Consider the following 14278-nt stretch of genomic DNA (forward strand, 5'->3'; position numbering starts at 1 on the left):
TTCTATCAGGGGGACTGATCTCCTGGGCTGTGGCTGAAAGTACAGCTAGAGTCAAAACAGGTGCAGCATGGAGGTCTCAGACATTATTTTCATTATGTCAAATTTAGTCTATGAAGCCTTGAAGGCTAATGCAGTGTATGATAAATCAGGTGCCCGCTGACAAGAACGCCATGTAGGGTCTTGCATGCTGCTGCAGAGTAAACTGGAACAGGTGATACCTGTGGCAGAAAGCATCTCAGACTCTGTTTGACTTCTACCAGACAACTTAGCTGCTAACAAATAGTGTGAGATCAAATTCAAGCTACATATTTTCTGGGGATGTAGAGATGTAGGAAAAGCCTTGTTTTGTGTGTGCTGCCATCCACAAAGTTCTGTCAAAGTGCTCCCAGTATGTCCCTCTAGCACTTCAGATGTGTGAAACAATGCTGCTCTTCCTTTCTTCAATTTGAGCTGTGCCTATAAAAGATTTATTTGTATTTTAAAGTGCTCTGTTTCTTTATAGGCCTAGTAAGTCATGTGAAGACCTCCTGTCTCCTTGGAGATGCTGTGTGCCTTAAGAGGGAGTGAAGAATTCATGCACTGGATGTAGAGAGAGGCTTGTTAGCCTGACAGAAGAAAATGCAGGCTGCCCTGTTTCACTGCAGCAAGCAGCAGCTCTGTCTGAGCAGCTGCAGAGGGCAGGCACATGTGTGCCACCTTTTTGCCTCAAACAGGGTGATGGGCTAGGAATTTGTTTTTAATGACTCTGGCACTGGGGGACTTCTGTTGTTGAAGGGCGTTGCTGGCATTCTGGGCTGGCCTCCCTGCCTGCAGCTCAGATGGGTGTAGCAGTTTCTGTTACAAGGGCCTGGAAAGAGGGACTGTTTGGAAAGCAGCCAGGGCAGGATCTAGCATACTTCAGAGCTTGAGGCCATTGCTGCAGCATCCCAGAGTCTCCATGTATTCAGGATCTCAAAGCTGCATGGGCATACAATAAATCTTGCCCCAAGTGACTTTTCAAGGCTCAAGAGGCCCTGGCTTCTCTCTCAGCCCTCACATTGGCTCTGGAGAATTTGTCTATTTTTTAATTGATTTTCTGCTTTTGTTTTTCTGCTTATAAGTTATCAACTGCGTCAGTTATTAAAAGCCATGGCTACAATTTCATGTAGCATAGGAAAGCACAGGATAATAAACTGGTGACCTTTCTCGGTCAAAAGAGTAAAGTTGTGTAGCATGTCCACAGCTGAAATGAAAAAATATAATGAAATGCAGATAATTTAGAGCTTCTGCTGATTTTTGTCAGCCAAATGCAAGATATTTTTGTGTTTTTCAGGAGGAGGAGGAAGCCTGAAGCCATAACTGAGCTGCCCAGGTGTGCTGATGGAAAAAGGAGTGAGCTTGTCCAAGGGAAGGATTTCCTTGCAGTGTACCAGTTTGGTGTTGTCAGATGCTCACAGAGAATCACAGAGTAATTTAGACTGGGAGGGATGTACAGAGGTCATCTTTTCGAACCCCCTGCTCAGAGCAGCTGTAATTAATTCAGGTTGTTTAACAATCAGGCTGTTCAACAGAGCTTCTGTCAGGTCTGTTAAACATCACTGACAGGAGCACTCACTTCTCAGTTTAAAGGTAATGATTGATTGCTGTCTTTGGTCTGAAATTCATGGCCTGGCTTGAGGAACCGGTAGACAGTTATGCAAAACATCTTTGCCTGTAAATTCCGGAGATGTTATTGCTACAGGACTGGCCAGTGGTCTTCTCTAAAGGTGTTCTTTGTCTCTGGAGCCCATGAGGCTGTGTGAGTGTACAAACACAAAGCCGGGTACTCTGTCATTACCCTGCTTAGGCAAGCAGTCTGTCTGACCGGCTGGGCTGACTTTGCAGGGTTAAATGGAGAGAATGGTCATTACATCTTTTTACACTTTCATTCACAAAATCCTGTGCACCCACATTCTTGGATTTCCACCCCACGCCTTGATAGCTAGTTTCCGTACTGCTTCCCTAGTATTAACCAAAAAAAGGTAACTAATTGCTTGGCTTTCTGAATGACACCCTAATACCAAGCACTTTGCAACTTGATAATTTATTGTGGGTAAAATTATTTGCTAATTATTGTCTTTTCTTGGTCTATCTGTACCATTGTTCCTGGGGCACAGGTATGTGTAAATTGATTTTGCATCATCTGAAAGAAGCAAGTGTATTTCCTGATTTCACACTGTTTTGCAGGACAGCTCATTTTAATGTGTAATTAATTAGCAAACAAAGGCAACCTATTTAAAGTTTTATTAGGCAGGTTGCAAAATATTCTTGATTGTAAGAAAATGAAATAGTTTTTTAGGAATATCTTTGTTATTCATACTGTGGAGTAACAATAGGATAGTCTGTCCGAGTGTGATTGGAAAGCTACCAGAAGTTCATTCATCTGTTGTCCAATTCCTTTTCTCTGGCACTTCTTCCTGAGAACCTTTGCAATTCTAATGAGTGTTTTTCATCCTTGTTTCAGGGCTCAAGATTTCAGGTAAATGATGTCTCAAAATCTAGCTGTTTTCTAAAGCCTACTTCTCCTGTAATACGTTTTTTACCTGATCCAGGTGGTCAGAGTTTGCCACTGAACTTCTGCACACATCAGGGAGAATTCTCTGCATCTCACAGGGTAAGCACTTCAAGAGCCACTTTTTCCCAGCATAAAAAAGAAAAGAGAAAAGACAAAACCAACAAACAAATAAATGGGAAAAAAAAAGGAGGAAAAAGACCCCAACAAGGAATTTTAGGGTATTTTCTTGACTCATGTATTGAAGGAGGAATCAATCAATCTCCATCACTCCATCAAGTGCTTGAGTTCCTGTGGGGATGTGTGTGTTTCTGGGTGGAGCAGGGAATCCTTTGTGCACAATCTTTTTTGAGTTTTACTGATTTTGAAAAAGTAAATAATAGGGTGGGTGGTGGGGAACGGAAGGTACAGCCCAGGGATAATAATAGTGCTTGACAGGTACCTGTGTCCTCAGTCAGTAAAGCTTCAGGTAAGGCAGGCAATTGTGACAGTGCCCTTTCCACAGGGAGCTCGGAGAAGCCAAAAACCCCAATTTATTTGATCAAGGCAAATGAAGAAATCAGTGTTGCAGAAACAGCAGATGTGTTCAGCTCTTCCCACTGTCCTCGAAAGGATCTGCCCAGATACTCCTACAATTGCATTGAAATGTCTGTGAATGGATAACTCTGGGGAAAGATGGAAAATGATTTGGTATGTTTTGGTAAAATTTTAGTCAAATTTTCCTCTTGTCTTTTTTCTTTCCTCCTCTCCCTTTATGCTGAGGCTGTTTCTGGAACAGAGTGCACGTTCCAACAAAAATAACTGAAATCTTGAGACTTCATGGGAAAACCAAATGCTTCAAGCTTTTTGGCACAAATGCAAGTGCATCAAACAACAGAAAACAGATTTGCTTTATCGTAATTTTACTTTTTGGTTTGTGATTTTCGATTTTTGATATAAATGCACATTTTCTCACTAGGGGATCTCCATATTTTCCCCTTTCCAGATGGCTCTAAAAATCACGTTTGTGCTGGGAGAAGGGAATTCCAAGGAGATTGGTGGCCCTTTTCACAGAGTAAGCATTTTCCACAGGCGGGGTTATGCCAACCATTAAATGACTAACATGTAATTAGGAGGCTGGATACTTATAGTTGTCTTGTCCCCGATGCCAAGGGAGTCCAGGACAGCTGTGGATGAGTGAGCACCGAGGTAGATCAGGCTTGGCTGACCAAGCTATTTATGTCCATATTTGTTTTTGTGTGGCTCCCTCAGAAGACAAGTGACCTAGTGTTGTGGACAGTGCGGTGCCTCTCCGCTGTGGGTTTTACAGTGAGCATGTGGTAGAACGTGCAGCCATTCAGGGCAAGGCCTGCAGTAGGGATACAAGCTGGACAGAAAGGGAGTGCTGGAAAAGGGAAATCTCAGGCACTTCCTGTTTCGCTGTAGCGAAGAACAAGTCTTCTTGCTTGGGCCGGTTTATCTGCTCACTCCATCTCTGCCTGGGGAGCTCTTTGATGCGGAGCTGATCGGAAGGTTGCAGTCTCCTTATCAACTCCATGCTTACCTCTGTTTGTTTTTATTCTGAAGTTCGTTCCCTCATTTTGCAATAACCCACAGGGTGCTGGGTGTTGCGCCAACCGTGCCTCAATGAAGGATCTTCATTCAACAGCTTTCCCTTCCCGTCACACCAGTCAATGTGATTCCTGCGTTTTCCAGCACCATTCTCTGCGCAGCCCAGACTTTAGCCAAGCCTTCATTGGAGGGCAGAAAGGCTACCAGGCCTACAGGGACCTACCATGGGATCTTCAAAAGTAGGTGGCATGCTTGAACCTGGCAAAAAGTTTAATTTGGAGGTGTAATGGTGGTAAAGGGTACTGTCTATGGGAAAGCTTTAGGGCTTCAAGGACATAGATCCAGAGGAGAAATCTGTTTTTTTTTCTCTGACCTTTTCTTCTCAATGCTCTATCTATGCCTCTTTCATCCTTTTAGACCTGGGGTACATCCTGGATCTGTTTAAATGTGCATTCTGAAAAGGGGTGATTTTTCAGAGGGAAAACTGAAGAGGAAATTGCAGAATGAAAGGGTGGTTTTGGAGGTTGAGGTCTGGATGAAAAGAGTAACATGGCTGGAGTAAGCAATGCAGAAGGAAATCCTTCTCTAATATGGTCAAGAGTACAATGATTTGCTGTCTGTTTAGAAAGATGATGTCTGGTTAACACTTATCTTTTCTTCCTTCTGATCATCTTAATCTGCCTACAGCAGAGCAGTGCAGAAACCAAGCAGTTCTTTTGTGTCAAAATCAAGTGCTAGTAACATGATTTTTGAAAACATGCGGTTTGGTCAGGTGTAGTTGCAATATTATTTCCCCCAAATCCTGCAAAAAATCTTGGTTATATAAGTGATGGCAGCACAACTACATAAAGGGAACACTATAGGTGTTCATCATTCTGGTTTTAAGTCTTATATTTTAATGAAGAAACCATGATTTTCAGGGAGGAATGAGTAGGTGGTTTGCATCAGAAAGTGTTTCAGGCAGTCAGAGATGCTGGATATCCTTAGTTTTGTTTTACCATAACAATACTTCAGACAGCACTGGAAAGTTCAGAGTATTTTTAAAAAAATAAGTCTTCCAGGTGCAACACTCTACTATTCTCTCTTGGGTCAGAACAGAGATTGGGTTCTAGAGGTACAGGAAACCTCTTGGAATTTGTAATTTCTGTTTGACTCACTGGATTTTGGATTCCTATGGCAATAGGGGAATGCTCAGTCTCCCTCGAATGTGGCTTTTGTTGTTGCCTTAGCAGTTGATGAAACTTAAAAGTATGACCTCAGGGACAAAATTCAAAATAAATTGAATTATTTTTTAGCATCCTATTGATTTGGCAGGACGGTTGAATTTTTGTGTGTGATTGTTAAAGACTACAACATTAATCTTCTCTCTGTGTTGCTTTGGGCAAATGACTGTGGATGATTGCAAGATACTACTTATTTTTTCCATCCTTGGTATTGTTAAAAGTTGAGTTTTTAAAATAATTTCAGGGCATGCTGAAATTGAAACATTGTTTCTGGATGGACAAAACTGATTCTTTGTGCCCACTGAAGTGTTCTCATTTTGTGGAAACTATATCATTTTAGTCAATAGTCCTGACTTTGCCAGGAGAGAATGAAGTTCATCTCTGGGCTCTGTGCTGCTTAGTAGTACGCTGCTCAATACCCAAAAATTTTCTGCCCCATTTAATATCCATAACTTAAAATATATGCTACTCCATCTGTCAGGTAAAGAAGAAATTTCCATCAGTTGTGATTATCAGTTTGTGTTTGTTACATAAAGAGGGAAATCTAAAAGAGAGTTCTCTACCTAACAGAATTGAAAAGCCTTTTTTTTCTAGTTAGATGTAATTCTCCTTGCCATGTCCTTGTGATATCAGCAATGGTGTAAATAATTTTAATGACAGTGTGCTAGAAGTTAGTTGAATAACCTCTGAGTACAGTTTGGTTGCTTCCTACTTAGGAAAGGATTTAATTGTTTAAATGGTTGTTTAAATTATTATAAAATCTAAAGTACATTGGGGGAAATCTGTGTTGGATATTTACATGTTTGGGAAGGGATGAAAACTGCCTAGTCTTAATCAAAGCCCCTGTGTAACCAGAGTTCTTTGCTGGGCAGGGATGTGGATCTGAGTGTGGAGCTGTAAGCTCTGCTGTTTGAGCTCGTCCCCCTCCACCTTAGTCCCTTGTAAGAGTGGGGTTTCACTATCAGCTTTGTCCAGTTCCCAGATGCCTCTTTTCAAAGCGTTTCAAGCTAAGTTGGAACGTGTGCTCTGTAAAGTCCTTCAGGGAGCAAAGCTGCTGAGGAAACCTGGGTGGAGTAGACAGCCTTGCTGGTCTTGTCCCGCTGTTGTGCTGTGTCCTGTGCTCTGGGGAGCAGGTGCAGTGTCCTCTCTGCAGCTTCCTTGTGAAGCTCTCGTGCCCTGGCAGGGCGAGGTGCAGACCTCACTGGTGCTGTATATGGCAGTCTAAAAGTGAATATGCAGGTGGAAATGCAGTGCCACTTGCACCAATTTGTCATTCAGTAGGTGGGCAAAATGAATGCAAATTACAGGCTGCTGAGGTGTAGCAGGAAATAGATGCCAGCCGTGGTGCAAGGACACTCATGTGCCACTGGCATTAGTGGGAGTTTACCTTGATTATTGCAGGAGGCAGATGTGGTTCCTGCATGGTGCCAAAGAAAAGTCCATCCTGCCTGGACTGTCCCAGAGCAGATCCTGAATTCAGGAAACCCTAAAAGAAATACTTTTGCTTCTGGTACATACCACACCTGAATTGACTCATATGAAATTGGAACCATTGATGTTTCCTTGCTGATTTCCCTCAGTTTCTGGCCAATTTAGACAGGAAAAGTAGAATGAGACAAGACCTCCTCCTGAGCCTTAAAATCTTGTCATCTTTATTCCCTGAGCAAGCCCCAGGGTAATCCCAGCAGCTTTTCTGGCCTCTGCTGTTCTTTTTAGAGGGTGTTTCAGAAGTGTTTCCCTTTATTGTTTTTTTCCAATGCAGTTTTATGACTGGGCATTTTGGGTCAGCATAAGCTTTGCAAATCAAGGCATTCTGCTTCTACCACATGCTCCTTGCATGTGTGTGTTTTTTATTAAATACAGAGCCTCCTTTTGAATGAAGCCAAGCTAACACAAAGCCTGGGATGGCTTAATTTGACATGCTTCTGATACTAGACAATCTGAAAGCTTCATGTAGTCTGTGGACAGATTTGGTGATAACAGTTAGACAGATTTTATACAGAATTGAACACAGAAATTATCCAATTTCTCTGTTACTGGAGAGTTGCCTGGCGTTTCAATATCAGCTGAACCACCTGTCTAGAGAGCTTTCTCTAATTTCAGTAGCATTTTTCCCATGAAGAAATTTGTCCATCTCTGTTCAGTGAAAATACATTGCTAGATTACAGCATTTCACTGTTTATCTACCCAGCCTAACAACTGTTTATTATATATTGTGGTTTAACCTCAAACAGCAGCTAAGTGCCACTCACACCCCATACACACCACCCCTCATCCCAGTGGGATAGGGAGGATATTTAGGGAAAAAAAGGTAAAAACCAATAGGTTGAGATAAGAGCAGTCTATTAATTGAAATTATTATTATTAATAATAGAGAGGGGACAAAAAATAATCCCAAGAAAGACAATTGATGTACAATACAACTGCTCACCCACTGACCAATGCCCAGCCCATGCTACAGCAGGGAATGGCCCCTTCCAGCCAGCCTTCCCCCCATTTATATACTGAGCATGATGCTCTGTGGTATGGAATATCCCTGTGGCCAGTTAAGGTCAGGTGTCCTGGACATGCTCCATCTCAGCTCCTTTCACATCTGCTCACTGCTAGAGTGTGGGAAACTGAAAAGTCCTCAACTGACAGTGAGCGCTACTGAGCCACAACCAAATGATCACAGTGTTACCCACAGTATTCTCACACTAAGCCTAAAACATGGCATGGCTCTGTATCAGCTACTAAGAAGAAAATTAGCTGTATCCCAGTCAAAACCACCACATATAGTGCTTTGAGAAAAAAAAAAGATAAAAATCACTATAGCTGTAGTTGTAATATTACATTTTTCACATATAGTACCTTAATATATATCTTTTCTCATATAGTACCTTAAGGGACAGGTACTATATGTGTCCTAAAACAGTGGTGAAGTTTTGTCAATCTAAGCATGCCTCTCTTATAGGAAGGACTAAAAGCAGAGGACGTGTAATAGCCCACAGGAGATCATCTCCAGGTGACTGTTTTGGGTTTGGCTTTTCATCAGCCTGTCCTGTCAGCACCTTTCCTGAGCAGCCACTGCCAGTGGGTGGGTGCCAAAGCAGAACCTGTGCTCTCTTTCCTGGTGCATGCTGACTTAGCTGGACACTGCCTCTGACACAAAGCTCACTGCAGGTAATGGAGAACCTCCACTGGTGTCCCAGAGTGCTTCCAGCCCTGGTGAGGAAAACCTTGGAGGCTTTTCCTCTGAAGCAGGCAGTTTGACTCCTAGATGGCAGTTTTAATTCTGCTTCTTTGCAAGAAGTGAAGCTGAATTTCAGTAGGTGAAAGATACTAATTTCTTCTATAAACAAAGAGTTTCAGGCTGCAGTGAGTCAAGTGCATTTATGATTTATTTAATGCGATGTTTATCATTTGTTAACTAAACATCCTTAAAAACCCAAGTTCGTATATTAGGCAATATTTTAAATTTTCCTTTGAGACTGACATTTTTTTTGATACTCTTCTGTTGCTAAAAGTCAGACATAATTAACTGTGTCTTTCTTATGCCTTCTATAATGCAAGCAGGAGGGATCCCTCTGGCTCTGCATTCATTGGTGTGAGCTCCTTGTTGAGGAAAAGGTTCCTGAAAGACTTCTTTGCGTATGATGTGAAGGAACCCAAGTATGGAATGCAGGGCTCCAAATCACATACCTCTGTTCAGGGAAGGTCTCAGTGGGTATTTCTGGGAAAATGTCAGCTGAATTTCAGTTGAAAAAGCTGAGACAATGTTGGGAATTACTAGGAAACCAAGAGAGGACAAAGAAGTGAAGTCATTATGTCAGTGTAAACAATTCTATGGCAGTTTTTGTTGTTTCTCTTTGCCAGCAAGTTTTTCGCTCCTTTTCTTCATTGGAAAAATCTTAATCTGAGACATAGCAGTCTTCTGTCAAGAGATGAAATCCAGTCCTTGTTTGCAGTGCATTTAAGATTACTGCACAGACATGGTTTCCTGGGAAAGAGCAGAGTTCCTGGGGAAGAGGGACAGGCAGAAGGGACTCTGTCAGAAAGCCCTCTGAGGTCAGTGGGGAGCTTTCATCTTCAGGTATTTAGTTCAGGCATGAAATTTCAACTTCTACTCTGGAGGACTTCTGTGACTTTCCCAGCTGGAGTGTTTTTAATCTTAGTGTGCATTTCAGTTCCTGTTCCCTTGCTTTGAGCACATAGTTCCCATGGAGTAAGCAAAGACTGCTTGCCTCTTGGTCTGAGAAAAATAAATTCCCAGTGTTGAACTTTTATCAGCTCTCTCCAGAGTGTTCAAGCCCTGACAGGTCATCACAGGGATCTTAGTTGTTTCAGTTCTGGCACAATAACTGTTCTAGAAAATAACAAATATTTGTCTTGTGTGTACTGAATCCCTGCAAGTGCTGTTCAAGTTTACACAGCGGGACGTGTCAGATAAAATAATTAATTTTTGAGGAATGACCCTTAGAAGGTACAGCAAAGCAGTAATAACATTCAAAGTTAATGGGAACAAAAAATTATCAATTCAATAATCTTTGTGGGTTTGTCTCACAGATATCTTTGAAAACCTGGATTAGAAATCCTCTTAGTCTGCAGCATGTCTATTCAAGATGTTTGTGTAGATAGTACAGCCTAACCAAGGATGTTTTGCTCAAAAATACCTTTTATTTTTAAAACCAATTTTCATTTTTAAAAGAAATTAGGAGTGGAAGATAAAATTTAACAGCTATTTCTTGTTTATATATAAAAGGAAGGGGAAAGGTTTAATATAAAAATCAAGAAAAAAGATATCCAAATCCCAAACAGAACCTCCACTCCTGTAAAGTGACTTTCTAAGATTAATTTGTCAAACAGTTTCTTGTTTGAGGAAATTTAGCTTAGAAGCTGGTGCTGAAACCCCTCTGCACCTCTTTGAAATGATGTTCTTAAACAGGTTTCATGAATTAGGTGAAAGTCATGTGTGTGAGTAGAATTACATGTGTGAGTAACTGTTGTGGACTGGGTCTTCTGTTAATGATAACATGGAACTTGAAATACAAGAAATAAAGAATAAGAGTTACAAAAAGTTTTACAGTCTATACAAGAGAATGCTGAAAATGTTTCAGACTTATAGTACTCTATCTAACTGTGTCCCAGCCATGCTCCTTCTGGTCTGAAACTGCTGTTTCACTGATGTGATAGGCAGTAATTTCTTCAGGCTCACCCTGCTGCGGTGCAGAGGTGGCATTCAGCCTTTCAAATGGGCTTCTCCAACCCAGCATTTTGGTTTGAGGTTATGCCAGGGTCATTACAGCTGAAAGACTTTCCAAATGTTTTCCTTCTGTGCAGCCTAATCAAGACAACTGCTTTTTAAATGAGAGTATCTACAAGAAGATAAGAGTAGGTCGTCTTAAGTTAAATGCATTTTTGTGTTTGTTTTGTTGGCTTTTCTTGTAACTCAGTTTCATTTCAAACATAATAGACACATTTGCAAAGCATTTAGGCCATGCAAAGGACTATTACCTGGAGTGAGGGAAAAAACCCCAACAAACCATAAAACAACAAATGCATGTTGACATCACCACTGACTTTATGATTTCACCTAAAAAGCTACAACTTAGAAAGATTCTTGCTAGTGAGATAGAGTCCTGACTATTTGTACTTCCATATTTTTCATTTCTCCAGCTGAAATGGTAAGGAAATTTTCATACAGTAGTCTCAGAAATAATTTTGGAGGTGCTAATCTCTGAACTGTTAAGAGGACTATTAAATTTCAGTCTTTGTTTTTTGGGGGTCTTTTTGGTTGATTGGTTGTTTTTTGTTTGTTTGGCATTTTGGGGGTGGTTTTTTTGCTATGGAGTCACAAATGAGTTTTGACTCAAACTTGATGAGAGGTTAATGGCTGTTATACAGGATAGCAGGAGGGAAGGAAACACTAAATAGGACGTGCAGAACAAGTCAGAACAGATCCAAGTGACAAATTATTACTCCCATTTTCATTCAATCACGTATCATGATATTTGGCCTGAGTCTGTTGTTTTCCAAGCTGAAGTAATAAGATTGTAATTGTAAGGCAGTGCACTGGAATTAGAATGAAATATCAGGATATGCTTTGCTATTTATGAGCCATGCACAGTTGCTTGCTGTCCCTTTCCTGCACCAGCTGCAGGGGTCACTTGCAATTATTTCAACTTATTTGAATGTATTTAAACTTCTGGCTCACGAGGTGTGTGCTCTGGGAGTGAGCTGTGTGTACTTTGTATGTGGGGACTCACTGACGCGCCTCACACCCTGGGGAGAGGATCCCTGCAGCCTGCTTTCCTGAGGTGGGCTGCACCTTAACCTGCAGGTGTGCACGTCTGCATGGGTGAGGTGTCTGAAACAGAATGAAGGACTCTTTACCAAAAATAGTGGCTTCTTGTTCTGTGTTTTGTAATGGCTGATAAAAGAAAAATAGCTTTAAGTTAAAGAAGTCTTTGAGTTTATAGACAAAAACAGAATTTGCTCTAACCAACTTTTTTTTTTCAGGGAGTTTTTTAAATAATACTGTGTCCATTGGCTTTCCCTGAGTTAATTTTGATTAGTACCCATGTAATTAAGAGCACAGCAGAGAGAAGCATCTGGTGAGGTTCCTACTCACATGTCTTTGCCCACCCCTGTCATTCTATCACTTCACCAAATTCTGCTTAAAGCAGTACTTGCCTTTTTGTTTAGATTTGGTCTGAATAAGACAGGAAACACAGGCTGGCCCTCTGAAATCTCTTTCTCTTTTTTGTTCAGCTCTGTTTTGCAGTCTGAAGTGGACTGAGCAGCTAGAATAATGATACGTACTATAGATACGTACTATACAAAGTATGGGGTGCTTTTTCCCAATTTTACTGCACAAAGCAGTTTTGGGAGCAAAGGTGCCAGTGTGTCTGATAACTGATTTGCTTAACCAATTGAAAGCTGTATACATTGCTGTGTGAAAGTTCACCTAGCTGAAAAATAAGTTTTGGTCTTGCAAATTTCTAGTTGGGAGTCACATGAGAATCTTAGTAAGAATCCTCTTTGATTTGGCCCTAACAATATCTAAAACTGTCAAACCTGTCTGTGTTCTTTGACTTCTAGCACATCCCAACACCTATTTCAAAATAGTCTTGTGTCATGGTTTCATTTTCAAGGGTATTGGGTGAGAAGTCAATTAGTATTGCTGGGAAGAATCAACTAATGTTGAGGGAGAAAACTTTAGCTTATTTTTTGGGGTGGGGAGATGGGGGCCTTAAATAGAAAAGGATCTCTTAATAATCTCCCTTTGTTCTTATTTTTTCCCAGAATTCGTCAGTCACCTATCAAAATAAGGCATCTTGAACCCTGGAAAATCGCTGTAATCGTTATTGGAACAGCAGTGGCAGCAGCTATCACCATTGGTCTCCTAGTTTATTTTCTGGCATATGGTAAGTTTTGCATAATGTATCACTATTCCTATGCTTAGTGAATTTCCTCTGTGCCTGTTGTGCCAGATGACACTGTGAGTTTTCACCAGTCTGTCTAAAGCTTATTTTGGGAAAAAACACTGGCTTCCCTAGAGCTCTCTTTCCTTCCTCATTTGGCAGCTTTGCAGATCTCCTAGGAACACTTCCTGCTCTGCAGGGTTATTTAGGGCTGTGGTTTCTTTTGGTTTTCATTTACTTTCACTTGTTTCACATTTTTCTCATTATCTACTTCTGGGATGAAGTCAACACACAAGTGTCTGGTCTCCCTTACCTGAGTGGCAAACAGAGCTTTCTGCATGTCTGTCTGGGGTGTTTCTCTGTTCCCTTTCTCTGATCACTAGCAGCTTCCTGCCGCGGCTTGGTGTTGAGTGGACAGGCCAGGAAGGAAGGTAACTAAGCAGCAAGGTGCAGCTTGTGATTCTGTGTAAGCCCCAAGTGCTGTTGGTTGGCCAGAAATGTCATTGCTGGGAAAACTTGGATTAGATCACCAAACTGAATCAAGCGATTGCTCCTAGCTTTTGGAAGCTGGATTTGAATGGGTTGGATACAGCTGAAGGCTCATCCACCCCCTAGATGTCAGGATATCAGTCAGTGCCAGGTGTTTCTCTAAAGTTCATTCATCTTGGTACTTTGAGTATTGTCTGTTCCTCTTCTTTCCCTTACAGATCAGAAGCTGTTCTATTACAGTGCCAATGTAAAAATCACCAACATCCGGTACAAGAATGAATTTTCCAGACAATCCTCAGGAAGGTTTAGAGACCTGAGCGAGAGGGTTGAGAGACTGGTAAGTTTGGATCATTGTGCCTTTCCATTAAGGACTGTGTGATAATACAAAAGTCATTAATGTGAACAGCACACTCGGAAACCTCAGTTCCCTGGTGGGCAGACCTGGGAAACAGATAGCAGGAGAGACATGATCATGCCTGGCACATCAGGCACTTGCCACTCGGCATCTTCTAGCCTGTCACTTCTCTCTGTCTCTGCAGTGGTGAAGCAGATATTTAAAATAATCTCAGCTCCCTCCTATATCACTGATTGTAGGATCACAGAATGCTCCCAGCTGAAAGTGTCTCACAAGGACCGTGAACTCCAGCTCTTAAGTGAAATGCCCATACAGTGATTGAACCCACAACCTTGGTGTTTTCAGCAAGAGGCTCTAATCAACTGAGCTAATCTCATCATTTGTGTGTGTTCTCTTTCCATGAGCCTGGCTTTGTGATTTATGTCCCATCGTCTCTAAGGAAAGCATTCTTTTACGCCCTCTCCTTTACAGGGTGGGGAACTCTACCTGTTGGGCTGTTACTGTTTGTTGAAAAAACAACACATGAGCCCTTTTCCTGCGCCTTTGGTATGTTTTGTTGGGAAACCCTCCTACGAATAGCAGAGGTTGCTGAGTGGCTCTCAGTCATACAGTAGCTATGGAAATAAATAGACACATTGCAATTTCCTTTCTTGTTTTCTCTTTGGGACACTACCCCAGAGATGCTAATTACAGAGTTCATCTCTATACAACAATAAGCACGTGATTG

At 41.5% G+C, this 14278-nt stretch overlaps 1 protein-coding gene across 1 annotated transcript in view; it reads left to right on the forward strand.

Annotated features, from left to right (window-relative positions):
- The first annotated feature begins 4156 nt into the window (after window positions 1–4156).
- The window catches only part of LOC115903409 (transmembrane protease serine 11E-like), a 39007-nt gene continuing 28885 nt past the window's right edge, over window positions 4157–14278 (forward strand). Inside the window, exons 1-3 of the mRNA XM_030947870.1 lie at window positions 4157–4320; window positions 12589–12710; window positions 13415–13533. Coding sequence (XP_030803730.1) covers window positions 4157–4320; window positions 12589–12710; window positions 13415–13533 — 405 coding nt within the window. The remainder of the gene's footprint in view (window positions 4321–12588; window positions 12711–13414; window positions 13534–14278) is intronic.

Source organism: Camarhynchus parvulus, chromosome 4, assembly GCF_901933205.1.
Source record: "Camarhynchus parvulus chromosome 4, STF_HiC, whole genome shotgun sequence".
NCBI lineage: Eukaryota > Metazoa > Chordata > Aves > Passeriformes > Thraupidae > Camarhynchus > Camarhynchus parvulus.